General features: G+C 40.5%; 2 protein-coding genes across 7 annotated transcripts in view; both read right to left on the bottom strand.

Moving 5' to 3' along the window:
• Positions 1-882: 882 nt before the first annotated feature.
• On the bottom strand, positions 883-8,839 carry DEPDC7 (DEP domain containing 7). The gene is made up of 9 exons (XM_048947405.1): positions 8,707-8,839; positions 6,479-6,866; positions 4,408-4,538; positions 3,378-3,567; positions 2,400-2,614; positions 1,803-1,945; positions 1,529-1,654; positions 1,365-1,443; positions 883-1,195 (listed from the first exon to the last, which is right to left on the bottom strand). The coding sequence occupies exons 1-9, from the start codon at positions 8,777-8,779 to the stop codon at positions 981-983; spliced, it is 1,560 nt and encodes a 519-aa protein (XP_048803362.1). The 5' UTR covers positions 8,780-8,839; the 3' UTR covers positions 883-980.
• A 463-nt stretch (positions 8,840-9,302) lies between these two features.
• The window catches only part of QSER1 (glutamine and serine rich 1), a 39,948-nt gene continuing 24,298 nt past the window's right edge, over positions 9,303-24,952 (bottom strand). For 3 of the 6 annotated variants that reach the window (XM_048947400.1, XM_048947399.1, XM_048947398.1), the window contains 7 exons: positions 24,631-24,764; positions 22,554-22,765; positions 21,842-21,979; positions 20,644-20,741; positions 19,118-19,270; positions 18,077-18,172; positions 9,304-17,497 (listed from right to left, as the gene is read on the bottom strand). In XM_048947400.1, coding sequence (XP_048803357.1) covers positions 17,357-17,497; positions 18,077-18,172; positions 19,118-19,270; positions 20,644-20,741; positions 21,842-21,979; positions 22,554-22,765; positions 24,631-24,764 — 972 coding nt within the window. In that variant the 3' untranslated portion in view covers positions 9,304-17,356. Of the gene's footprint in view, positions 17,498-18,076; positions 18,173-19,117; positions 19,271-20,643; positions 20,742-21,841; positions 21,980-22,553; positions 22,766-24,630; positions 24,765-24,952 lie in introns of all 6 variants that reach the window. The other 3 variants (XM_048947404.1, XM_048947401.1, XM_048947402.1) reach the window with 3 other exon arrangements.

Here is a 24,952-nt window from a genome sequence, read left to right on the forward strand (position 1 = left end):
AAGTAGAAATGCCATATGTTACTAACATGCTTCAGAAGTAGAGTTGCTGAATTACGTGATTAATTCTCGCTTGCAAAACTGCAATCGTTTTTTAAATCAATCAGTATAGGTATAGTATTATAGATTTCTATTATATATAGAAAGCATACTGTAGGGCTATTCTGTTTTTCTTTTGCTGAGGGGCTCTTATCCAAACAGACTTAACAGACATCAAAGAAGCCAGGCACTCTACACAAGGCTGGATTGCCTAGGATGCAGCAGGTAGGCATGAAGATAGTCCCCTCTGTTCTCCTTCCAAGCTTATCTCTATGCAAGGACGAGCAGATGTCCAGAAACAATGACCAAGTGTTGGATGAGCAACTGTGAGAAGTTAACTAATTAGCAATATGCACTTAGCTAGCAACAATTTGTTTATCCAGTATCTGTATGTTCAGTTGAGCATCTGGAAGATCGTGAACCTGAAGTGCTCAGCCAATGAGGAACCAGGGGAGAAAGAGAGAAGCATCAAGTAATAGGGCATAAAAGATGTAAGGCTGTTCTCTGCATGTTCTCCTGCTTGCAGGAGGCCTGCCATTGCAATTGCAAATAAAATCTGCTTTATCAGAGATACCGTCCTGGAAAATTATTTGGATATTTCCAACAGGACCAAACCTGGTCAGCTTACAGTTCACTAGCCAGAAAAGAAGAGATCCCAGCCCTGAAAAGGTGTTTCCCATTTTAACACTTCAATAGAAGTAGTCAATCTAAGCAGCTTCAAGTGAGGAGAACAATAAAAGGAGTGTTTGGGCCCTACAGCAGCTAAGAATGAGCAAAGAACCGATGAAGCACAGGCCAAACCTGGGTACCACTGGCTTCAGTAATAATTTACTTGCATAAATCCCATCAATTTCCATAAAATAACTTTATTAGACATATGAATACAAATGATTTACAAATATATTAGTGTTTTCAATACTGCAATGTAGAAAGCAATTTAAAAGTCACACGCACATATTACTAACTCTGTCTCCAAAATACTGCATAAAAATACTTGGATTACTACTATGAAACTGACCTAGCAGTCTCTTTTTCTCTTTGTCAGAGAGCTTTGAATCTTCATCAATAGCTTTCAGCAGAGATAATAGCTCATCTTTTGTGGTCTTCTCTGTATTCAAACGATACTCTCTTTCATCAAGCTTTTGGCAAAATGTGTAACCTAGGAGGAAACATGAAACACCAGTCAACCACCTTCCAGATTCCACAGACCCACCTTCCTTAAGAAGGAAATTTGTCTAGTCATTGTTACAGCAAGTATTTTTAACTCGGCTCAGTCCCTTTTATTTTGCATCTGTATATGTGATAAGAAATTGTAAGATAACACTCACCTGTTATCTTACTAGGATCTTGGCCTTCCTGCAAAGCCACTAATTTATTGCTGACCATTTTATGCAGTGTCCCTGGGATCTTGAATGAAGACAAACAGCAGGTTAGAGAAAGCAATTCTGCACAAGCATATGAAATAAAAGTCTGGTCGCTGTCTAGCTCTTACCTTTAAGACATCTTTTTGGTGGTCCACAAGGAACAAGATCAGAAGGTCCGTTTTCCCTCTGGATAAGGATTTATTGTTGATAATAGCTTTAGAGAAAGTTCTTTTCACAACCATCCTGTTGTCACTCTGAAGAATAACATGGAAAAAAATGGGAAGGCTTTGCTCTTCTAGAATACTCTTTCCTTGTAGCCACGTGCTTTCTGACCTATTTTCTGGGATATCTAGATTTCAGTAAATGTAAAGCAACTGATAACAGTTAAGTACGCACATTTACCTCCTTCTGTAGTTTGAGCTCGGTGTTATGGGCAGCAACAGCCATAAAATACAGTAATCTTCTGAACTCCTCCCTGATTTGACTGTCTAGAAGTTTTAAATAGAGTTGAATAGCTTCTAGAGATTGTTCCATCTTCCCATTCACTGGAAGAAAGTAACGGTATATGTAAAAATAAAATACAGCAACAGACAAAACACCTGAATTGGACACTGAAGAGTTCACTTCTCTAAACAAAAGAATGAAAAAAAAACCCATTCTCACAAAGTTCTCACAGGCACACAATCTAGAGAACAGCCCACCCCCAAACTTTTAGCCCAGTATTTAAGTTGGTGCACTTCCAGTTAAGCTCGATTACAGTTTAAACTCCATCCATTTTAGCTGTATCTATTTTAAATTGCACTCACCTTTTCTTTACTACATAGATAGGAACAACAGAATATAAGTGCAAAGTGTTTTGTGTTGTGGGAATATCTTCTTTATGAACAGATTAAAAAAAAGCTCTGCAGAAGGCAAGCTTTGTGCTTGGCTGACATGAGATGCTCAGCTTGTTAGTACCTACCCACCTCGCATAAGCTCAGTAAGTCAATCTGTGCTCACCTAGTAGTTCTGCAATTCCTGAATGAATTTCAGGTGCGTGGCTCAACAGCGGCTCCTTTTTCTGGCCATAGTATCTACCAATATTTTCAAACAGCAGTAGTTTCCATGTATCAGCTTTATCCAGTTGATCGGGCAAGTTCCTGCTGATGTCTACCACCATATGATCAGGAAGATATTCCAAGCAATCTATTGCTGATGAGAGCCATTCATCTGTCCTAAAAGACAAAGTGGTTCAACTCTGCAGTATTACTTACTGGTGCCTGTGGAGGTGGTTGGGCTCCACCACAGCAGTGAGTAGGCACCACATGGGCAAGTACTTGAATTCATTACGGATTGGCAAAAATAACACTTCTGCCCCACTCGCATCACAGCCACACGTCCCTTTGTTTAGCTGGGCAGGTTACTAATTACTCATCTTGATTAAATGATAACAGTCAGAAGCAGTTAAACCTAAAGTTAGTGACGTCCTCTACTGTTATAGACAAGGACAAAATTACTGCTAGATAAACAGAAACCTGAGCCTTGATCTGATTCCAAGAGGCAAGGTTTTTCAGCCTGTACTTCTAAATGTATTTATACAGTTTCAGGATCAGCTTTCTTTCACTATTTTAAAAAGGCTAAAATGCTAATCCTCTCACTCATCCTGTTTGTTGTTTTATTTATTTATTTTTTTAAAAAAGGAAAAACTGTAAAACTGTTTCTTTCCCCCCCCCCAGTACATTAAACACATCTCCCTCTATCAAATCCTATAACAGTCTTAAAAACTTCTTCCAGCATGCAGCAGAATTTGCTTCCAATTCAATTTAGCAACTGCTCTTTACTACTGGATCCAGTTTAACAGGTAGAAAGGATGTGAACAGGCACACTTGCCTACAGTACTGGAGACTATTACTTTTCTACTTAAGATTGACTGTGACTGACATATGTATGCAACTTTGAAAAACTTTCTGTCCTGGGAGGTAAGCAATGAAGACTTACTGTGAGTCACTGAAAGCCTTGAGAATCTCTCTGTCCAAGTAGTTGCTCGTGATGACATATCCAGAGTCCTTCTTTGGTTGTGGAAGCTGAGGCTTGACTTCCTGGTGCTCAAGCAAGGAGTCAAGGAGTGGAAGGTCTACAAGCTGCAGCAGACGAGCAATGGTTTGTTCTCGCCAGACCTCATTAATAACTGGAAAGGGTGGAATACACAAAACACACAGGGCAAGAGCGATAAAGATTAGGAAAATGGCAACTCCCCTCCCTCCCACCAACCCAAATCTAAGAGATTAGTTTTTTTCTGCTACTGTAAATCTATCCTGGTAAAGTGTATCTCTTATCGCTTGTGAGTGCATTTTATCACTGCTAAAGGAAAGAATTAGCCATTTGTTTAGTTAACTGCAATGTAGGAGAACCACTCTTTGGATAAGCCTGAAGTGCCTTACATTCTTTGCACTCTAACTTGCAAGCAGTCTTTGTTCTAGGTAACGGATAGCAGTGTAGCAGGGACACTCTAACCTTACCACAGCTTCCACAACCTCACTCCAGTGTTCCTATTGCTCCCTGCACGTTTCTATGATGCCTCAAGCATCTTTAGCCAAAAAAAAGCTATACTAGTTTATAGTTCAGTCTGAAAAGATGTGAGTTGTCAGCCCCCTACAGCACTGTAAGTGAGCAGATGCACTGTTGAAAGGCTAGGAAAGAGTTCTAGCAAACAACAGACTACTGGCAGTGATTAATCAGGCACAGGTATCCTGCAGGTGACTGTTCCTAAGTTCAGTGAGGCTCTACATAGTTGTGTATTCTTCCCCATAAAGTTCAACAGCAATTTTAACTGCACTATTTGGATCCTATCTGATAAATTTAGCCTGCAAAACAGGTAGTTTGTCCTTGTTATGAAACAGTGTTCAAAACAGAACACTGGGAGAGTCAGTTCAACTCCATCTCCATTCTGTCAGCCATCAGTCCTTCCAGCCCTATTCTTAAAAGCTTCCTTCTCCCACCTGAAGAAGTGAGGTACTTTTTGCCTTACCTCGACGAGACAAACTTTCTGAGATGTTTACTTGAGGGGTATTTGCAGGCTTTAAACTCAGGTTTTCCCAGAGATCCTCCAAGCTTTCTGCTTTGAGAGGAGTAGTGTTGTACAGCATGTTCTTCTGATGCCTGAGAAGAAAAAAAAGATGTGTATGTTCTTATCCACGCATAAGAGTAACTGAACACAACATACTTGGATGAATAACCACCTGAGATTAAGATTCAAGATTCTCACAAGCACTTCCCCTGTTAAAGCAAGCAGTATCTTAAAAAACACTATGTGCAACCATTGCACACAAGTACACAGTTCCTCCCTTAGATCTTGTCAAAGATTGCATTAGCAAGCTACATCAATTACCAGAGTACAGATAGGTTAGGAAGGGAAAACTATATGAAAGACTATATGAAAGTTGTGTGAAAGTAACACATACAGTACTCCCCAACCACTCAGAAAGAGTCCAAAGTTTTAATACGTCATTCCTAACAGTGAAATGAGATCAAAAGGTAAGAGCTGCTCTTGGAGAAATTGGAAGGTGGCTGTTCCTTAGCAACACTTCTCCTGGAGCGAGGCAGCTGATGCCATCAGCTAAGAGAAGTTGTCAGAAACCTGTTCCCCATTTCTAGGTGTTAGCTAGTTCTCCTCGTCACTGATCTCATATGCTAACCAAAAGGAAAAGCAATGCAACAACTCCAGACAGAAGTTTCTATTCGTCTAAGCATATCCAATTTTAGTTTGTACAGCTTCTTTGTTTTAGGCACTACAAAAGTCCTTTTGATGTCAATTATTTTTTGCCATTTATGTGACAAACCATTCACATCAACAGATCTGTTCTTCTCAGAAATGAAAGGAAAAAAAAAAAGGAATGAAGGAATGCAGTCAACCTGTGCCCAGCCCGGAAGAAAAACACCTTCACTCTACTCAAACAAAGTGAATCACCTTGCTTCACAACTACTTGTCAGCTATGTTCCAAGGTCTCGCTTAAAGATACACTGTGATCAATCCATTTTCAGTTTTGCTCACTGAAGTAGTTTATCTAGAATTTCTGATGTACAGAAAAACCACACACAGACTTGGGGCAGTTTTCTTCAGCACAGAACAAGAGCTGAAGAAGTGTGGGAGGGAGAGCAGGACAGAGAGACTATCTGTTCTTAATCTCTGCTTCTAGAGCTTTCTGTCGGGGGGTTGACACGCTTCAGTCGTTTAATGTTTGCTCCTCTCAAACACAAATCACGCTTTTATTTTTTTGGCCAAGCCAATATTGTTTATGATTTTAAAGTGTATTTTATCAGAACTAATGCAACAACTGCCTGAAGAGAAGTCCTTGTAAGAATGTCAGAATACATGCAGAGATCAATGTTTGACACAAAAACTGTCAGAGGCAAGTTATCTGGCCAAGTTACCCACTTGGTAGCATGTTCTGTTTTACAATGGTTTAGCCGGTTCAAAGGTTTTCTTTACCCACTCCTGAAAAGGCAGTGAAACAAGCCCTCGCCATTACACTTCCCTCTGGCTCTGTGATGGCACGCAATAAGCACTGTAGCCTGCTATTTAGCCTACAAACAAGTCACATGTACATAAAGAAACAGCTGAAAACATTGCAGAAAGTCAAATTTGAAGTCCACTCAAGCTAAGACAGTGAAAGCAGCAAGCAATGCTATTTCTCTTTTCTTTAGAAGACTGGATTGATTAGTGGCTTAAGCCACAGGTAGGCAAGCAGTACCCAAGGTTTTCTCATGTGTACAGCCTATTTGATGCACGTGAATGCCAGCTGCTCAAACTCATTTAGATCCCAGTAGATAAGCATCTGCAAGGCACTCCACTTCCACACGCTCCCCTGTCCCTGAAGGGGATGTGGAACAGGCAGAAAACAAATAACCATGCAGGCCAAACTTCAAACTTGTTTCCCACCTATCCTGCACTACAAAAACCCACACGAAGTTACGGCCCCAACTCCACACCCAGGTGCTATAATTACACTGTCCCTTTTGTTTCCCTCTCCCCCACAAAAAATAAAATGGCATTTCCCTATTGTAAGATTTTTTATCTCCCCAGTCCATCATGTACCAACCTTTGTGGCGTACACTGCTGGTAATCTTTATCAAGATCCGCTTGGCTTGAGACATTTGTGAATCTGTAGAGGCTACTGCTACTGTCCTCAAACACGGAGCGTTTGTCTTTTCCAAAGACCCTCCTCGAGACAGCCTCAAACACTTTGTAGTCCATTAGCGCTTGACACACTCGCACTACTTTTGCACGGGAAATATCAACATCCCCAAAATACTTGTTCTGTAGAAGATGGGCAAACACGACATCCACTGCATCCGAACCAATGAAACAGTCATGATAGCACTTCAGGTTCTGACGGCGCTTTTTCACTTCCACTTGAGTTTGAAGTGCGCTGATAATGCTGCTCCAGACATACGTTGCTCCAAATGGCTTCTGGGCCAAGCTAAAGCCTAGTGGCACAGGAACAGAGAAAGCACAAAGTTTGAACTCGTGCAGCAATTAGAACTGCCCCCTCTGTGGCTACTGGCTTTCATGAAGCTTGTAGGCATTTAAGAAGCTTGAGGCTTCTAGTTCGGCTTGCATTGAACCAGCCTTCAACAAAGCATTAAATACTTGAGCATTACCCTCAGCAAGTCTGCCTGCATTTACCAGCATATCTCACTGGGTTGCTCTTACTGCAGTAGCCTGCAGAACAGCTCTGTATCCAGCAGCTTTCACTTTCTCAGCATGCCGTCCTGTATTGCTACCTTCTGCATGCTCCCTCCATTTCCCAGCACTGACACCTGTGGGACCTACACGTGAGCACACTTGTTGCACAAAACCAAAAACTAACCCTACTTGTTTGCAGATCCCTGGTTTCCTCTAGTAACAGGGATAAGGGTACAGAGCTGTGGAGGTAAAGAGGGAAGTGGGGATGAAGAGACACGAGTGTCCTACAAGACTGCATACACACAGAGTGCCTGGTGACACACTAACCACACCAAAAATCCATGAGACATCATTCATTGGACACTAATCCCACAGAAGACTCCTACTACCACAGCTCCAACTGAGATTCATGCTTTGTGTACTCAAAGCCATGTCCTTCAGCCAACCAGCCTTCCCTCCCCTAATAAAACCACTGAACTATTACTCATTTACTAACCTCAGGTTCAGAATATCATGCTAGCAAACACTACAGTGAGCCTCAGCAAGGACTTAAGATAGAACATGCTTGTAAAATCTGCAGGTGGCACCTAGCTGCTAAGAGCTGCAGCCACTGGAGAGGCTAGAATTAGAATACATGTTTCTCAGAAATCAGCTGAGCAATTGACAAAGAGGGCAAAACAAGTGGAAGAGACAAACACTAAAGCACAAAATAAGGCATGAAGAGTTGGCAGCAATCCTACAGACAGCCATCCTACAGACAGCCATCTGGGGTTATGACAGACCTCAAACCTAATGAATTAACAGTGTAATGCAGTGTTTAAAAAGAAAAAAAAAAGCCACACAACTTGTTCTGGAACACATTACCATGAACATTTTCCACAAAGATACAGGGGGTATTTTTGCTGTTCAGTCACAGAACTGCATTCCATCTGGGGCACCAGGGCTCCCAGCTGGTCTGCGTCTGCCAGAGGGCCCAGGAACGAGCAAACAGGGAGGGGAAGGGGATGACTTAAAGGAGAAGGAAGCAGGGACCTAAGAGCACAAAACCCAACGGCGTTACACGGGACAACAGTCGCCTTCGGAGCGGTGTGCAGACAGACACCCACTTGCTAAGACGCGCGTGGAAGGAAGCTTTGCAATACGCGGCACTGACCCAGGCCAGGTGGAAGCACTGCGGAACCTGCGCTTCCCAAGCGGTGGGCAGAAGGAACAGAACAGAACGCAGCAGTTCCTTCCAGCCCTACTTTCCGACGCCTTAAGAGCCAACTCGTAAGGGAAAAAAACAACAAAACAAAAACCAACACAACGCGTCCAAACGGCACCGCGCTCGCACTCCCGAACGCCTCACGTCGCTAAGCACTGCTTCGCCTTCCAGCCCGGCACGCGGCGGTGCTCAGCACGGGGCACGCGGCTCTCACCAGGGGCGCAGCCGGCCGCGGCCCTCCGTGCGGAACCGCCTCCACCGGCCGGCGGGGACGGCGGCCAACTTTTGAACTTCGCCCGAGCGGGGAAACACGCCGCCGCTCCCAGCCGCCTCTCCTCCGCTCAGCTCTCTCCCCGCGCTTCAGACCCCCCTCGGCAACGTTCCCGCTCAGCCACCTCACTCCCTCCTTCCCGCCACGGCCGCATCCCGCCCCGTACCCGGCGGCCTGGCGGCGGGGCTGCACACCGCGCTCAGGCTCAACGCCGCCGCCTTCTCTCGCACCGTGGCCATTGCCGCCGCCCGATCCACGCGGCGCACCGCCCGCAGGAGGTTATTCCACAGCAGTTTATCCCACAGGAGCTCTTATCCCATCCCGCCGGGGGGCGGAGCCGCCGCCCGCGCTCAGCCCATTGGTCACCGCGGCCGAACGGCCGGCCGCGCGCCGAGCCGAGCCCTCAGGGTGGCTGAGGGGAGAGGCGGCCGCGCTAAGGGACGGAGTTGGGAGTGAAAGTTGTATTGCTTGTGAACAGTAGGAAGTGACGAGCAGATATTTCTTTCTTGAGGGAAGGTGGGAAGACGAGCTTACAAACGAGCTCGCTCTGACAGGCGCCATTTCAGGCGAGCCTTCTGCTCAGGGTCTGACCCACTCGTATCAGCTTGCTGAGGATGAAGGAGGCGGGATAACGCGTGCTGTCACACACGGTGAGGTCTTCCCTGGTCACGGAGGGAGACGAAACAAAATAAGAGCTTTAAGCACAAAGGGAGAAGCTGTCGAATGCCAGGTGCTGCCCAGCTTTTCCCATCAGCTTGCAGGCTGGAGGCAGGCCGGGGCGTTTGGATGAATGACGCCTGTAATTCCCAAGCGTTGCAGGCACAGGTGAAGGGGATGGAATTGAATATGAAGCCTCGTGGAGCAAGAGATGGCTGAATGATGGAGTCCTTCAACTGAATTGCACTGGAAAGGCAGAAGTTGGAGCGTATGTTGTCTAAGAGGATGGAGGTGTATTGGGAGAACAGAGGGGCTGCCATTGTACTGATTGGTGCTTGTTGTGATCTGGAAATGTTGGGTCGTCTTGAAAGAAACAAAGGAAAAAAATTCAATTTCTTAAAACTGAAGACCTCAAATCTGAAAGAAAAAAAAAAAAGTCTAAGCCAAAGACGAGTTCAATATCCAAAATACTTTTTGTATTTGAAGTTCCAAAGATTAGGAAAGATTGACTTGTTACTGAAAACTGACAGACTGAGAGACATTCTTGCAGGAGAACACGACTGCTGTATTGCTCATTTTCAAAAGACACTTCACATGCTAATCTGACATCTCACAGTCAGACTACGCAAGGATCTCTCTTCTACCACCAGACTTATTTCCTTAATTTCAAGTATCTTCCCATAGCAACACCAGCTTTTAAGTACATGTCAACACCATCTAAATTTACATGTACAGAAAATCATATCGCCATAATAGCAAGGATCTGTTGGACTCAGTCTTCATGGTTTTGTTCCTGAAAGAGCACATCAAACAATGCTTTACATAAAAATTCATGTAAATATTCCAGTTATTTAGAATAGTCACTTTTTATCCCAATTTAAATACAGACAATGCCTGCATTCACTGCAGTGGCGAAGCTGATGAAAGAACATTTTGAACAGTAGCTCCTAAAACGTTGCTCTATTCCACTCACCAGTGATGAGATACGTTTTGACATATGTTTCGTAATCTCACATACGTAAATGAAACCCACAGCTTTGGTTACAGAAATTAGATTTTTTTAAGTCACAATCATCAGAATAATATCAAATCTCCGCAGTTGTTTCACACAAAGATATAAAGCCTAGTATTTATTTTTCTTAATACTGAAACTGCCCTGTAAAATTCACCAAATGCTCTCTTCCACCTTTATTAATCTCAAATGGAGATAAACGAATAGCTGTTCATATCAGATAGCCAAGGGCTATTTGATATGCCAGACGTGTGAGGGATGCTAAGCGGACTCATGCAGTACATGTCTTATAACTGAGTTATGTGTTCTGCTACTTATACTAAGAGCGCGAGAGGTTTGCTTGGGACTGACCTCCAGGGGTTAGAGAACTGAGTCTCCATCAGGTTGCAGAGCAGGTTATTCACAAATTCACTCTTAGTTTCAATTTCTCATTACATTGGAATTTAAAAAGATGACCTAGCTGTAGGTTCTTTGGGATACAGCGATGCCATCCCACAACATTCACACCACGGTGCCAACCACATCTGCTCCACTGCGGAGAAGCTGTGTTCAGTTGCACAGCTTGGATAAGAGTATGATTTACTCTCTAAACACAAACTTCAATATTTTATAGCAAAGAAATCTGCAAGGATTCCACCCTTGCATTTTTGAAGAGTCTAGAACAATAAACAAGTTCCCCAGACAGAAGCTTCTGGATGACTGACTGTTTGAATTGACAAAGCATGCATTGTTCACAAATGCAATCCTTCCATTCCTGGGCTGGAATACCAATGGGGTACCAGACAAAGTCAAGCAGTACAATATAGCAAGTGAAGGGCAGGGAGGCATTCTGCTGAGCCTGCACTGGTGCACACTGACCTCCAGTGGAACACGTTGTACTCTGTGAGATACTATAAATGCAGAAGGGCTAGAGAAAGTCAGAGCCAGAACTGCTTGAGAATTACTTTGAAGAAGTGTAAGGGAGCAAAGACTTCTAGCAATGTGACCGATGTGACACAGCAGTGTGCCTCTGCTTCCCCAATAAGCAATACCGATAGTTGTCTTAAACGGGCTTTTCATCTCTCGCAGAAGTCTTCTGAGACATTCATTTATGCAATTTATTCTTTTTTTACAAGCAGAGACTGAATGCAGTATGGCTAAATGTGCTCAGCGTAGCATGGTCCCAGCAGCACTGTCTGGGTAAAGGCTCCTTGCACAACAGTAAAGATTCGCTGTCACCTGCGCTCCAGAAACCTGATCCACCAGAAGGTGCAGAGTGGAGCACCATCAGACACAAGTAATTGATATGCCAGAAGGTTCCCTCTGCTCTGCCCCGTTGGGAGTTACTGTTTCACAGGTGAGCTAAAGTACCTGACTGAACATTGCAGCGCAAACCCAAATACGTTAGCTTAACTGAATGTGGGTTTAGGTAAATCCACAAAGTGATTCAAGAGCTGTTCTCATAAATTGACACAGTTGTGGAGGACCTGAGCTCAAGCCAAATAAGCAGTGGTGATTTCCAGCTGAAGCAGCATGGTGGTAACTTAAACTTGCAGGGACAAGTTTCATGGCCCGTATTCTTGGAGTAAGCAGCCAGCAGTGGCACCTGCTGAACAGGACAGCAGTAGCAGATTAAAAAAAAACAGGAAAGAGCAAGAACTCTAGATGGATTTATCAACCAGAAGTGAATTCCTGATGTTGACCACTTATTTTCACTTATTCAGAAAACTTATTCAGAAAACTATGTACCAATTCTATCACCATTTACACTTAGTGTAAGGCTTGTGTTCTAGAGCAATGAATTGGGTTTTTTGTGGGTTTTGTGTTTGTTTGTTTGTTTTTGCATTAATCCATAATTCACTTTTTATGTTACTGTACAATGTGCAGCAGTCAAAACCTGTGTCATGTTTTGTCAGGCTCCTAAGTTTAGGATGAGGAAGAGCTCTGGAAGCACTGCCTGCAGGGAGCCTTGTCACTAACTAGCAGAATGAAAAAATGATTCTTTCTTTTCCCCTCTTGTTTGACCAGCTGGATCCAGAATTGCAACACTTGGATTCTCACACGTAAGCTTTATCTTCAGCTTCTTTTGTGCAAAGTCCATTCAGTGTAGTCAAACTATCTCTCTGGCTGTTTATCAACTGTTGGACTTTGCAGTGAGGCAAATAAAAAGCATTCTCTTATTCTTTGTTCTGTTACCAAAGTTGTAAGAATAATAATTTCGATATGCCGACCAACAGCAGAAAGTTGGAAGGTTTCAGAATCCACCAAGGCTGCTTTACTCAGTGAAATCCTCATTCTCCCAGAGCTCTGAATAAGTTACTAATGTGACCTAACCGCATGACCAAACACTGGTGCTTCAGCTTTTATTCAGTGATCACAGCATTTGCTTTGTTGCTGCTGTAAAAATGTGATAAGTAATGCACAAAGAAATCATATTAGCAGGCACCACAGGTAGAAAGGAGGATGATGCAAAGTAACACAACTATACTGAAAGCTCTTGCTATCACGAGCCTCCCAGGCTCCAAACGCTGTGGCATACACTCCCAATTACAGGTTTTCAAGTAATACACCTAGAATAAAAAGAAGTCAACAGAGACTTAATCTGATAATAATCTGAGCTGGAAACACCTGTGGAAGAATAAGCATTGGTTTGGGAAGCAGCTCTTACACAAAGGACCATTATAAAAATATTCTAGCCCTTCACATTCACTTTTTCCTTCAAGTAAGTGGCTCAGAGAATGCATACCATTTACCTTATGGCCAGCAATGAGATTATATGGGATTTCAGCCCCCTGTGTACAGCAAAAACATTCACAGGAAAGTATCTGGAGCAGTTCCCTTTAAGTGAAGGGGGCAGGAAGAAAGACAAAAACCCTCCAGCACCATTTTTCCCTGTACGTACACACAGACAGCATTCTAGGTAAGAAAGAAAGAACGCGAATAAAACAGGATAGCAATAAAGCAACCGAATCACAGAAGACATTTCTTTTCCGGCTCTTCATTTCTCACATCAGTTTAAGAACTGGCAGATAGACTGTGAAAATGAATGCGAAGCACTCAGAACTATAAAGAGTTCCTTACCCACGTTATACAATGAAGAAGAACTAGAACTGCATTTTTTCATCTTGAGATCATAACAGTCGAAATTGCCATTTTCTCCCCAACAAACTAACTTTTCAAGTCTCAGCATTTTAATAAGAAACGACTGAGAATTATGAGGTTTTTGTTTAAAAAGTGTTTTCACTTTAATGGGTTTAGTTAATAACATCACAAATGGTACAAAAATGTGTCCTTTTTCACATTTCCATACATTGTATTACGGACCACCTGAAAATCTGGACTAAGAACATATAAAGTGTCTGTTATTAGCCCTAGCTTCTTTTTTTTTGTTTTTTTTTGTTTTTTTTTTTTTCCATACGTAGAGGAGATATGCAGAAAACATGCATGTGTTAACAATGACATGTCAGGAGTAGCTTAAACAATAAGATATGACAGAACGTGCACACTGCCATGCACGTGTGTGTGACAGACCGAACGTCCTGTGTTAGCAGTGAGCAATGAAATGACCAATGACACACCGACATTTTGTGACCGTAGTTTTAGCTCTTCTGTTTTAAAATCGTTTTAAATAGTAGTAAATATTTAAATAATATTTAAAATATATTTCCCTTACGGAAATCATTTACTTGGAAGACAGCCTGTAAGATTTGCCTTTTTAAAAAGTAGTATTTCATTTAGACAACATAAGAATACGATACACGTCGCAGAGCTCTGAAGATCCTGAAGTCCTTAGCCATTTTCAGACACAGTTTTTCAATCCAATTTTGTCTCCGATGTTTTGCTAGCAAAACTTTGGAAGTAGCATCTCAAAGAAAACCTGCCTTTAAGAGAAATACTGTATTTCAATACAAAACAAACCCAACGTAAACAGGGATGCCATACTAAAGGAAATGACAGTGGAAATAAAAAGTTTCATCGCACAATTAGTTTAATTTCTGCTTTGCTAATTCATAGTCTAAAGAGGGTTCTGTTCCTTCCTAGTGCATCTTCTCTTGCAGACGTGAGTGCTCAGTTTCCACTGTTAGACATTCAAGGATAAGGACATCACTGTTGCTTCAAGAAGAAGACAGAAGTTGGAGCTGTGGGTGCAGTTATCTAAAACACAACAAAGTATTTGTGCAAGAAGAATTATCTGTACATTGACACTTTTTCTAAGTTTGCTTCAGTATAAAAAAAACCTTTTCAGACCCACTAACAAAACTTTGTTCTTGTTTATGATCCTTTGCACACTTGAGAGTTCCGTGCTTTTATTCATCCTCAATGGTAAACTAATAAATCCAGCCACCATTTTTGTAGCCCATGACAAAGATGGCAGCTCTGCTACATCTGCAGTAGTCTGGGGCAGTTAGACAAGTTTTTCCTCTACAGGCACAGTGCTTGTTTAACTGGGCTGGGGAATAATCCAGCCAAAAATCAGCCAGGTCATCCTCTCCAGCACTGCAGAGCATCCTGGCCATCTTTATTCACTTATCTAGATGGTCGCCACCAGAATTCACCTTCCTATTAAATGGGGACAAACTGTTCCAAAACCCTCTCATCTCTTTTTTTTCTTCAGTTTCTAAGGACTTGGATGAAAACAACCAGTTTCCTAAAGCTACTTCTAGATTCAGAACTCTAGAGAGCTGTAAAGTAGTGGTGTAGAAATCTTTCAGAAAGCAAAAAGATTTCTCTGTTGGTTGCTCTCAGTCATATGAGGGAGGGAAAGGAGACAAAGAGTCCGATGAATTCTTTACAGTCAAGGAGACAACAACTCCTGTTCCCTCAGTCTGCACCCTAACCATCCTTAGCAACACAGCCCAGGAACTCCCAAACTCTGTTGTTTCACCGAAAGGGGCCAACAGAACACCATGTGTGCAATTAAATGCCTCTCCTGTATCTATGCAGCCGGGAACTGCTGCTGCCATTGTTCCTCCAATAAGGGAATACCCCTAAATAAATTTGGGAACTCATGCTATAGATTAAATGGCACAAGAGGCACAGAGCTACCACGTCTCCAGTTGGCGTATTTACAGCAAACCCATTTTTAGCTGATGGCCACTGACGTTGGCAGCTCTGCTTCACGTGTTATCCACAGGCTTTGGCTCCTGCCGCGTTCAACACAGCGCGACTGAAACAACCGCAAGCCTCCAAGGCTCATGTCTACCCTTCCTTACTCTGAAAAAATGAATTAGCTTCACAACTGCTCTGACATTCTGCACGTTCTTCCTAAATAAAAGCCCATTTCACTCTCCTTGATTATAAAGACATCACAGTAGCACAACGCATCTAGTAACTCGATAGCGACCTCCCTTTTTAAAGCAGCCGCGTTATGACGAGGCTTTAAAAAAGGCAGAGGTGACACCATCTCTGTTCACTGTAGTCTGCATACAAGTTTTAAATGAGAATTATTGCTTTTAGAAGACAAATAGCTTTGGAAATATGGTAAACATCCTATACAGTTCTAAAACTAATCAGCTAAAATTCTGTACATACTTTAATATTCAAACCTATTTGATTACTCGAGATCAAATAATTGCATTTTTACATCTATTCATTAAACTCTTCATAGTTCTAAAGTCTAATGAACGTTTAACAACTAAATAGGATAAAAACAGACAACAGGAAAAAAGGTCACATGGCAATGAACATTATTTCATTTGGCCAATGAATAGTGAACCCTGCTTTCTTGGCTGAAATTAAGGCACTAAGTGGCAGTTAGAAGATAAAGGAATTATTTTTTCCTATGTTATCTGGAAAAGAACAACATGAGTTTTTTTTTTCTTTTTTCCAGGACCCCAGTAAATATCTGTTCTGAATGACTCAGTAAGGCATTCTGTTGGCAAATTTAAAGAAAATGTTCTCCTGATTACAGCCCATTACATTCATTGTCTGAGAATGACTAGTGGCACTACTGTTAAACCAGAGGGACAAAAAAAGCTACAAGAAAATGTCTGAAGACTTGAAAGGCACCAAAGAGAACAGCTCTGCAACTGCCAGTTCTACAGACAACTAGGTAAGCTGTGTTTAACACTGCATGTAGTCTATTCAGTCAGCAATCTTTGTTGACCAAGATATAGTAGTTCCTCATTTAAACTCTCAGTTAATCAAGTGCTAGTTTAGTAAGAAATTTATTTTCATGTGTCAGAAGATACTTGCAGTGTCTAACACAACTACACTTAAAGCAAAACTAGTCTAGTATGCATTATTCTGGTTAACACTGAAGCAAACCTGTATAAACAAAAGGGTTACCTCGAGATACATAGTTTACAATACGAAATCAACATAAATGAATAGGATTTACTGGAAACAATGGAAAGTATTACAAAGATACATGAAACAATTTTAACCACAATATTTTCTCTGTGAAAAATACAACTATTAGTGAGATAAAATGTACAATTGAATTTTTTTTTCCAAAAGAAAAAAAAAAAAACGCTGTATAAAGGAAAATATTTTTTTTCTTCAAAATGGGGAAAATAGTTAAGGTCATTGTCTTTCATTACAATATAATTTGACACACAAAAAAAGCAGTCATAGGATTGCACCAACTCCACGTTCAGTCTCCTGAACATGACAATAGTAAAAGGAGTCCATAAAGCATAATGACATTTCTGGGTTTGATGATGGCAACACGTTCACAGAAACTGATGGCGCTCCGGCTCTGCTCACAAGATGTACAAAGCTCAGTTTGGTAGCCAGACACATGTACCCCAATGCTGACTTTTCTGTTGCTTAGTCAGAGATGGAAAAATCTGTTGTATTTTAAGTGTTGATATCTTTTTAGCAATAAAGAAAAAAAGAATATGTAGTGCATGCTTTATCATTTGTCAAAAACATTTCTGAAAATAAAACTAAGTTATCCGATAGTTCACAAAAAAGAAAAAAAATAATTCTCCAGGTTAAAAATGTGGTTAGGTTTACGTTCAGTTCCATCTCCAAAGGGCTGATTTCCTTGGCAGCATCACTTTTCCTTAGCAAGAGCCAAGGCACAAAGTTCCATAAAGAGAAATACAACTGCCTATGAACAAGAACACAGGCTGGCTTTGTAAAAGAAATCAGAGCCTCTCTGAGCTTTCTGTTCCATCAGATTAGTGCCGAAGAAAAATGTGAGATTTGGAATACATTTCTGTTATGAGCATTTCTGCTGCACACGATTCAATAGTTCACCAAACTTTTCAAAAAGATCCTCCACCCATTTCATATTTTTCATGCACAGCTGCACAATCTCTTCCTGTCCTAGATCTGCACTTTTCTTCTGAACAGAAGAAATCTATTTTGAGGAGAAAGAGAGAAATGCGTACACATATAAACATATGAGACTGCCAGTCTGTCAGGTTTTTTGTTTTTATGTAACACTCTGTAGATAAATACAACCCTTCTTCAGAAGAAAACCTTTATGCTTTAAAAACAAAGAAAAACCCTCCTCAGACTGTTCTATTAAGTGCTGAGCCAGACCTCAACTCCTGTGGTTCTGCTACCTGGAACATTTCAATCAAGAATTTGCAGAATAGACTGGAGTGGGCATTAGAAGACAAGAGTAGCTCCTAGATCTCACCAGTTACATAAGCTACTGAAATCAATTTAATTTGCTTGAAGAACAGTGAAGAATGCTAATCTACTCTGATGCAAACCGATTCCACACAAACTTCTTCAGCCTCACCTCATCAGCCTCATCACGAGCAGCAGTGCCCTTCAGGGGCAGCACATGCACTTGCCATACCCTTCTGTTTGTGGGTTTAATTATTTCCTTATGGCAATCTATACTCACTTATCAAGAGTGCAACAGTGCCTCTGTACCTCGACTTCCCAAACAATTGTAAAAATATCTCTGAAAAACAGCAATACTTACCTCCTCTTTACATGTCAGATATATATGATATTTGTAATGATGGAGTGAGTGATACAAAGAATACAGCTGTATTTTTTCTGGATCTACCGTAAACTCCTGCAAAAACAAAGGTTGTTTTTTTTTCAGGTAAATTCACGTTATGTCTCAAGACAGAGACATGACAGGCACGTCATTCTGTAAGTAATTTTTATCAACAGTTCAGAAATGGAACACTTCATTCAAATACTTGCTGTGACATATTCTGGTACGCTGCAATTTATACTATGTCATTCTCATTATCTCGTATCTCCACGTTCCCTACAAAATCATTTTATTAAAACCAGCTTTGAGAATGCTTTCAGTGCTTCCAATGCACTGCGACTGAAGTCCAGGACTAGTAGGACACCACTTTGACAACTACTACAGGAAGGTTAACTACTTCCTATCAAAACAGCTGCATTGCACAAAAGCATGCAGACTGCGCTTTAGGTAAGTACAGATCAGCTCTACTGGATGTGATTTATTCAGCCACCTGTTGCCCCTGTGAGTCAGGAATGGGCCGGTACTTAGCAAAACCCAATTACAGGGTCTCTCCAGGAATGCTACAGAAACAAAGTGTAATCTCAAGCTTCTCCCTTCCGGTCCAACTACACAGACCAGTTACTGCCTGTATATATTATTATATATTATATTATACTTCCTGTATAAATACACAGGATAAATGTATAAATGTGTAAAATGTATAAATGTATAAATATGCAGGATAAGAGCATTTGGGTCTAAATATAGAAAAGACATGCAAACAACACACTGCAGTTCAAGAATTCAAGTAGGGGAATCCTTCTGAAATGTTTGATTATATTTTATGGACTATAACTTTGGAATATAATAACCACTGGAATATAACCTTTGTTTTGTTTTGTTTTTTTAACAGAGAAAGCATTTCGTTCAACAAAGATTTTATGTAAAAAAGCCCAATACACAAAACAGTGTTTTACACAGCCACACGGTTATCGCATTCCAGGTCAGATGGTGGCAGCAGCAAACCCTTTGAACACTCACCTGTGCTAATTTAGTGGTTGATTTAGAGGCCCTCAGTGTTTTCTTGTTGTAAGCTTTACCATTCATTTTGATCTTAGACACAGATGCTCCACCGCTTTTTGTCTTAGAATCCCGAGTGATCACTGTGAGTTCAGGAAAGATTTCCAAAGCGCTCTTTAAAGAGAGCACATAAAGAAAAAGGATTGTGAAAAATTCAAGAATGGGCACCCACTGACTGCCAACTTCAGTGTCCGATTTGTTCAGTAACACAGCATCAACTGTACGCAGTGGAAAAACAATCGTTTTATCCGTGCTTATTAGTGCATATTCCAACTGAGCGATACTCAAGATAATGACATTTTTCACTTATTTTTGTCTCATTCAGCTGAAATACAAGCAGGCTTAATCCTTGTCAGATTAACCTGAATCTTACAGGAATATCAAACATTTTCCTCACCAATACAAACATGTTGGCAAGCATTATTGTTTCATTAACTTTCATTTTTTGGATAGAATATTAACTCAGGTACAAGCTGGTACTTTCATAACAGAAGACAAACATAAAGGGCTTTTTATCTTGCAGTTTACATCACAAGCAGATTCCTTAGCTTAGACCCACAACTCCACCAACTTCCCGAGCTGCTATTGTGAAATTTAGGCTGAAGCAACTTTAGAGATACGGTTGATAGGATGCCTCTAAGAGAACACACAGCAAAGCTATCACATGAACTCCATGTTATGAATTCCAACCGAAAAAGAAGTGTTAATTATACGCCAGCATTATAGAAGGCACTATTATTATTTTCCCTTAAACTGAGGAAAAACATAATAAGCAACTTCTCATTTTGCGTGTGTTGGGAATGTAACTAGAATTATAGAAATTCATAGCCTACTTTAATTGGCCTACCTTCTTTCTCTGCACAGACAAGTCTAAACACATCAGCTAAGAAGCATTTTACTAACAGAAACATTACAGAATTTTTACCACAAACAAAAAGCAAAAATGGAGGGCCAATATATCCTGCCTCTCTGAGGCTCTGTGTTATGTTCTGAAAACATGCAGCCCTTCCCCGTGTGTCCAACAGTTCACAAATGAGTTGTTCTTTGATCATTCTGTCTGGGCTTCAAGCTACTCTGATCACTTTTTCTTTCACACGTCCAGACATCTGCTCCACAGTACAGCTAATTAGGGTACAATTGTATTAGGATTTTTAAGTAATAAAATCACTTAACCGGCCGATCTAGAAGGACAGCAAACAGACTTTCTTTTGGCAAACTTGAGAAGCTTAGAAGGAGAAGAGTTTGAAAATGAATGAGAAAGCATGGTGAGCAAATCCAGAACTTCACCCTAGTGGTATAAACACCTCGATCAGAAATGTTCTCCAAATGTCACACACAAGCACTGCATTTATAGCATCTCTCTTTCAAATCCTTACTCACTTCTGTTACAAATTTGCCTTCTGGGTTTTTAGCTGTGCCTGCATGGTATGCATTCAATGACTGGCTTATAGCATTACTGTGAAAAGCTTAGAATTCAAAGAGAATACCTTGAAAGTATTATCCAGGCGCAATTTGGAAAGCAGCCTTTTCCTATTGTCATTCAGCATGCCATCAATTTTTCTCATGTGAGGCAAAAGTAGCTCATCTAAATGACAGTTTAAAAAGTAACACGTGGTTATTAAGAGACACACAGTAATGAGACAACACCTATCCAATCTATTCTACTTTTTAAGTCAGTAGGTAGAAGAACTCAATAATAATGCAATTTGTTCATACACAGACTTTACAAGTCTGAGGTTTCTTCCCCCCACAGTCAGACAGTGGTGTAGGTACCACGCAGGTTATCTGCTGGCTGCTGTTCAGATCCTTCTCCAACTTTCCTTTGCTAAATGGAAAAAGTCAAGAGAGAGCAATATAATCTTAAGCCATTTTCTAAACAATAAAATTGGCAGTTTTATGAAAACAGAATGCATGTTTTTGACATTCTCTGATATAAGGGGACTCTTGCTTTTAGTGGGACTACTGACATAACAAACAGGGTATGTAGATCCTTGAGGTCATAAGTACACTGATGCACAACCAGAGCAAAATGGGAAAGAACTGTCTAGAAAATAGGTTCATTTAAATACAGGTGAACTTAATATAGTGGAAAACAGCAACTGCAACTCAGCAGGCGAAATGACTGGTTTTTTGGAACCTTTAACTCCACATGAGTGTTTTGCTCATTTTTGAGGAATAGAATAGTTTTGAATTTTGTCTTCTGGAATCCACCACAGTAATAAGTCCATCAGAAGTTTCCTCCCTCATGGGAAAATAGAATACAACTGTCCTCGACCAGAATTTCAAAGTTTTGAAGCACGAAAGCCAGAATTTTTAATGTCAGAAAGACTCAAAACTACCCAGTTATATGGCAATTTATCTACAAGAAAAAGCACATACCTGAAACACTGTAATTTGAAATAAATGTTTTCAGGATTTTAAAAGACAATAAAAAAAGAGCTCAGATCTGACAAGTCAAACCTGACAAACAGCATTTCTGAGTTACTTTGATTCCTCAAATAGACAGTGCTGACAGATACATTTATGTATGTGTGTGCACCTACCCTATTCTGAATTTGTGTCATTACACAAGCAGTAAATATATCACAAATGTTAAGTAAATAGGACAACAAAACAGAGAAACAAATACAAAACACCCAAATGCAAAAATCTAACAAAATCACACAGATTTTAAACATACTGTACCATTGCTCTTTTCCAAGGCTTGCATTGTGTCTGGATCCAAGGCAATGCTAACAAGCAACTCCATATAGCTCTTAAAGGTCTCTTTCATAGCTCTTGTGTTCAGAAAGCGAGTCACAAATGGAGGCGGAGGTACAAGCTCTGAAAATTAATGGGAATAGGGTGAATTTTCTTTCCTAAGTATTCCACAAATATTTTGTGCTTTCTTGAAAACTGGAGGCTCTCTCTCATAAAACATAAGTGACCCCTACTGGTATCACAAGAGATTAAAATCCACTGCAATCTGAAATTACAGCGAAACTAAGCACACAGCGAAACAGGTACAAACAACAAATTAGGTACAAACAGTACACTGCTGTTGTTGCTGTTGCTGTATGAACAATTTCACCTATCTGTATTCACACGATTGTGTTTTAGAAGATGTAGACATTTATTTTTCCATTATTGTAGATGAAAGCCTTATAGGAAAGGGATAACAAAGAACTTCATCGAGTTACATCAGGCTTGGCATTGAAGTAGTAAAAATATATTGAATTGATAAATTATAGATGAGGTTAGCTGTTGCACTTCATTTTGCACGGCACTGTCAAGTTCATTTATTAATCAATTTGTTTTCCCCACGAGGCTACTAAGAACAACTGGCAAGACTTTTTCCACAAGACTATTTGCAGTTAGTTCCAACAGGCTGAGATGCTAACCATAGCGTGTCACTCACCATCTTCTTCACTTTGGGCCTCAGGTGAAGAATCAGACTGGGAAGACGAGAATTCCTCTTTCCACTTTTTCCTTTTCTTTGGAGGTGGTTCAGCCTTTACTTTTGGCTGCTTAGCTTTGGGTTTCACAGAAGAGACCTTTGTTGCTGCTGGTTTTGGGGGCGGTGGATCAGGTGCTTTGTTGTTGCTGCTACTGGGTTTGCAATGAATAGTCCTGCAACAGTATGAAGGACATCTTTATTGAAACAGTTACCACACTAGCCTGCAATTTAAGGGAAGAGCTGCTGGTTTGTTTAACCATGAGATATTCCCTGTGGATTATATACACTTATTTTGCTGTCACATGTAACTAGGACATATGCACTATAATGCCACATTTTTTTAATATGATGCTCAATAATTACTCACAATTATCTATAATTAAACGGTGTGTCAACTGTATAGCTAGATGACAAGCACAGCAAGTTCAAATCGCCCAGTATCAGTACAACTTACAAGCTACAGAATATTGGGGCTAATATTAAAACAGACCATAACAAAAAAAATTCAGACTTGACAGACTTGAACAAATAATAGCAATTAATGATCTCGGCTGACAAAGTGAATTTGGAATACTGTATCAATACAAGGATGGTACTTCCAGTAGAAGCACCAGGTAGGACCACAAGGAGGAAGAAGACAACTCCTCCCCTTTCAATTCCTAGCAACCAAAACAGGAAAACAATCAGGAAAGTTTGTATTTTAGGACCAGTAGAAATTTATCATAATCTGAGAACTCATCATCTGGAAACAACAGAAGAAAACTGCGTGATGTAGTCAGTTGCTAAGTACCAATGCAATACAGCTTTGAGAATACGGGAAGAATACAGGTCTGGGAAGTGCCAAGCAATTTCTCACTCAAATGAGAAAGCAGTGAAATGTACTATTAACACTGCTGATATCTTCTGGAATCTTGTGAATTCCAGACATCTGACGGAAAAGGAAGACTTCCAACTGAAATGGGTATCAGCAATAGATGACAGCAGGATGATTTGAGAAATGGAAAGCCTGCCTTAGAAGAGGAATGTGGAAGGGCTTTAATCCAGCTTAGCGATACTAAAATGGAATCTGATGGCTCTCCCAAAATATATCAGTGCAGTAACAACATCAGGGAAAAGCAGAAATAAAAGTCAAAAAACTGTACTGGAAAGAGAAAATATGGGTACAAGCTAATCCTGGTATTTTGACTAAAAGACAATATTGCTTCAGGGTGCTGGACAAACAGGTCCTGGAACAGTTTCCTGTATTCCAAGAGGAAAAAAAAGGTACCCAAATCCCTGCAGTTTTAAGTAGACTGTGATTATTTAATAAAATCAGTTATCTGATGGAACTGTCTTCTTTGAGAGAACTGGACTTACAAACCCAGTAACTGCCTGACAGAACAATGCTATTTTTTTTTCATTACTGTTTATTAACATCTGATAAAAAAAAGCCCTACATTAAATTTGAAAAGCCACAGAGAGGGAAAAGCCTCAGATATCATCTGAAGCTGTGGGAAGATGAAATGAACTAAGCACAGAAAAGGCTGCATAATGCAGATTCCATAATCTTTTGCGAAAGTACAGCCAACACAAAATGCAGCAGCAAAGGCCTTTGCAAGCATACTTACAGTGTACTGGGTCAGGTTGGTCACTAAAGCAATCTATAAAGCATATCTAACTTGCAGAATCAACAAGATAGGAGAAAATGGCAATAATAATAATAATAATAATAATAATAATAATAATAATAATTAAAAAATCATTATGCCTGTAGGCTTCTATTAGGCACATGCTGAGCATCAGTACAAAAGAACACAAAAGCTCACAGCATACAGAGCTGTAATACCCCTGAAATTCATGATTATTAGGATCCATGGTTTCCAGGTAAGGAAGTCTGGATACAACAGCAATTTATACCTCGTTTCTTAAAACAAAATACAGTTTCCAGTTTCCACTCAAAGATGAATTAAAATAGCACTGAGTTTTAAGCCTTGTTTATTAAAATAGATTCCTAATACAAAAACAATATGACAATAAAAAGCAAGCTGAAATAAAATACCTTGCAGACTGTACAGGCTTGCTTCGTGGCTTTCTCGAACACACTCTAACATATTCCTTTTTGTTTGCATTCTCAATGAACTTCACATACACTCGTTTGTATTTTGTTTTTGCGTCCCCGAAATAGCCAAGATACTAGGAAAAAAAAAGTAACATTCAAGTGCTTCTGTTAAACAGAATTATTTAGTTTAATAATTAAACAGTAAGAACAATGTTAAAAATAATCAGTTCACATACAGTGATGAGCCATCTCCCAGCAGTTGAGGAACAGGAATTATTCAATGGATTTCAAATAATGCTTATAATGAGAAAATGAGGCCAGA

The sequence above is a fragment of the Lagopus muta genome, chromosome 6 (assembly GCF_023343835.1).
Source record: "Lagopus muta isolate bLagMut1 chromosome 6, bLagMut1 primary, whole genome shotgun sequence".
Classification (NCBI taxonomy): Eukaryota; Metazoa; Chordata; class Aves; order Galliformes; family Phasianidae; genus Lagopus; species Lagopus muta.

What these genes read in the sequence shown, in the direction of transcription:
- DEPDC7 (XM_048947405.1), bottom strand. Translation starts at nt 8,779, where the DNA reads ATGGCCACGGTGCGAGAGAAGGCGGCGGCGTTGAGCCTGAGCGCGGTG. An exon ending in CAGCAGTGTACGCCACAAAG is followed by an intron (nt 4,539 to 6,478) that starts GTTGGTACATGA and finishes TTTTCTTCTCAG; the next exon opens with GCATCAGAAGAACATGCTGT. An exon ending in AGAAAGTTTGTCTCGTCGAG is followed by an intron (nt 3,568 to 4,407) that starts GTAAGGCAAAAA and finishes CACCCTTTCCAG; the next exon opens with TTATTAATGAGGTCTGGCGA.